General features: G+C 41.1%; 1 protein-coding gene across 1 annotated transcript in view; it reads right to left on the bottom strand.

Moving 5' to 3' along the window:
• LOC107095129 (CREB-regulated transcription coactivator 1-like) overlaps positions 1–2,689 on the bottom strand; it is a 46,159-nt gene that overhangs the window by 33,013 nt on the left and 10,457 nt on the right. The window contains exon 4 of the mRNA XM_015391105.1: positions 388–449. Within this exon, the coding sequence (XP_015246591.1) occupies positions 388–449 (62 nt within the window). The remainder of the gene's footprint in view (positions 1–387; positions 450–2,689) is intronic.

Here is a 2,689-nt window from a genome sequence, read left to right as displayed (position 1 = left end):
CGAATGATTAAATATAATCTCTAAAAACGTATATTTAACCAATTTAATCTGAAAAAAAAGTAAATTTATAAAAATAAAATATGAAAAATAAATAAACTTTTTGTTAAAATGTTTTTAAAGTTTCATTTCATATTTGCACTTTTTGTATTTAAAAAAATGTGTTATTTGCCATGATATTGCACAAAATAAATTCTATAACAACCCTGCATAATGGGCCTTTTTATTTTATTTTTTTACAATATCTGTCATTTTATTAAAAATATTTACCATAAAAAAGCAATTAGAAAGTAAAAATCAGATGTCTGACTCATCAGAAAGGGAGAGAATAATGAATATCACAATATTAACACTTAGACTGAGGAGCAATGTACAGATAAATGGTCTTACCTTCTCCAGCTGGTGTCAGGCGGCGGTGACAGATACACTGATCCATATGGGCAGCTGTCAATGTTTGACTACAGGTCAAGAAAATCATCCTCAGACTGACATTTGGCACAATCCATACAGGGTGTCAGAAGATTTTCTTTTTGAAATGCATGAAGATACAATAAAAAAATGATATCTGCTAATAGTTTAGGGAATTGCAAAATGCTCAAAGAACACGCCAACATTTCTACAATTAGTTATTACAAACCAAGAGGTAAGTGCACCCAACTCCCTGAAGCTACTAGGAAAAAGTTTGACCTTTGTTTCGGTTTTGTTTAATTCCATAAAAGTTCAAAAAATATCCACTGGACTTGGTTTCCAAGATTTGAAGAACGTTTCACCACCTCTCCAGGAAGCTTTCTCAATTCAAATGTCTGGATCCGCAGTGAGTTTGAGTCTTTATATAGACGAGGCCTTGTATTGCTTGGAAACATGCAAATAGTAACCAATGAGTGGGTCGTTTGGTTCCATCGTTAGCCTGTAATATCTGAAACCTGTCTATGATTCTGAAGGTCGGTCATTAAAGGGGGGGGGGGATTGTCTACTGTAATACCTGAAACCTGTCCATGATTGTTAAGGGTCGGTTTGGTTTAAATTAGGGTATTGTGTAGGGTCTTGCACTCTTGGACTCAGAGTGGCAGTCCGTGGGAGAGGGGCTTGAATTCCAGGCGCAATGCCCTAACCAAGAAAGACAAACCAACCTTAAACAGAGGGGGTGGACTCAGATTTCAGCTTTCAAAACCTACAATTCAGCAATTGAATTGATTCCTTCTCCTATCATCGCAACCCATACCCCATTACATTAGACCAGAGCACCTCGCCTGTTCAGCCAGCCAACAATTCCCTCTAACGACCCCCTTTTCAGAGACATAGACAGGTTACAGGTATTACAGGCTAACAAAGAAACAAAACAACCCATATTCCAAAGGGGCGGAGCCCCTGGTCAGGTTCAATTTGCATGTTTTCTAAGCCAAAACAAGGCTTTGCTTTGGTCCACTCTATAAATCCTTAAACCCAACGCTATTTTAGACATTTTGAATTGAAAAAGCTTCCTGGATGAGAAGCGAAACGTCTTCAAACTTGGAAACAAAGTTTGTTTTTGTGGAATGACTATGACCTGGATGACTGAGAATCTTCACCAGCCTAACCACTTGACACCACTCCCAAAAGAGTGGTATTAGCATGAAGGATCTTGCGTAAAGACCCACATTGGCAGCTCACTCCCCCAGCTGGGATACGTACCCAGGCTTCCTGTTTGCAGGATGGGTGACTTACCATTTGGGCTAGCCAGCTGCTAGCAGACTAAATCAGGCTTTTCTACCCAACAGTTGAGCCCAAATAACTGACACCACTTAAGCATACGGTACATTGTCAAATATCTTTTATCGTTGCAAGCAGCTGCAGCTCAAACTGTACAACGAAACCGCAGGGTTTAAAAGGTCGCAGCTCACGATGCATGTTCTCACACTGTGCGGCAAGACACTTTGATGCAATCTTACGATGCCGACTGAATTTCAAACATGTTTGATTTTCTCCTGACCTTACGATTCCTGATCACGAGGTGGTCGTGAGAGGCTAATCGTGCCTCATTACCCCCTGTATACTACAAGATGCACAATTTCCAATGAGGCTGAAACTAGGCCCAATTGAAAAATTCTCGCACGACTGGAGAATCGGCACGAAAAGGCCAAAAAAGTCGTACAGTGTATGCCCGGCTTTACGGGTTTAGATACAAAATCCTTTTACCGTATTTTCTGGACAAGAACCACTACTTTTTTTCCCCACGCTTTGAACCATGCGGCTTATATAAGGTGCGGCTTTTCTGTGGATTTTACCAAACTGCCAGAGGGTAAAGTCAAAGTTGGAAATCAAAGACTGAGGGGCTAATTTTCATTTAGCACAAGAACATGCCAGCAGCGGGCACGGCGGAAAACAGATGTCCTGAATTTACACATTTTGACACTGATTTGCTGCATTAAAGCTGCCGAACCAATGAAGAGACTGAGCTCAACTCCTGCAGAGCTGAAATAAAGCTCCATCTTTCAGTCGAAGCTCTTACCGCTACAAGCCAATAAGCTAACGGGAGCTAGCCTTCTTCTTGTTCCCTAATCCAGGAGCTATGTGTAGAGCTCCCCCTACAGGTGTGGTGGAAGGCAGTTCAGTAGATTTCAGGGTCTTATGAACGTTTCCATGTGCACTCTATAGTCTGGAAAATACTAGCCTGGGTGCCAGTCCGAACTTAGTCCCGCCCACAAGGTTTGAG

Source organism: Cyprinodon variegatus, unplaced genomic scaffold (genome assembly GCF_000732505.1).
Source record: "Cyprinodon variegatus isolate N-32 unplaced genomic scaffold, C_variegatus-1.0 Scaffold525, whole genome shotgun sequence".
Classification (NCBI taxonomy): Eukaryota; Metazoa; Chordata; class Actinopteri; order Cyprinodontiformes; family Cyprinodontidae; genus Cyprinodon; species Cyprinodon variegatus.
The sequence above is the reverse complement of the archived record's forward strand: the minus strand, read 5'-3'. Positions and strand labels throughout refer to the sequence as shown.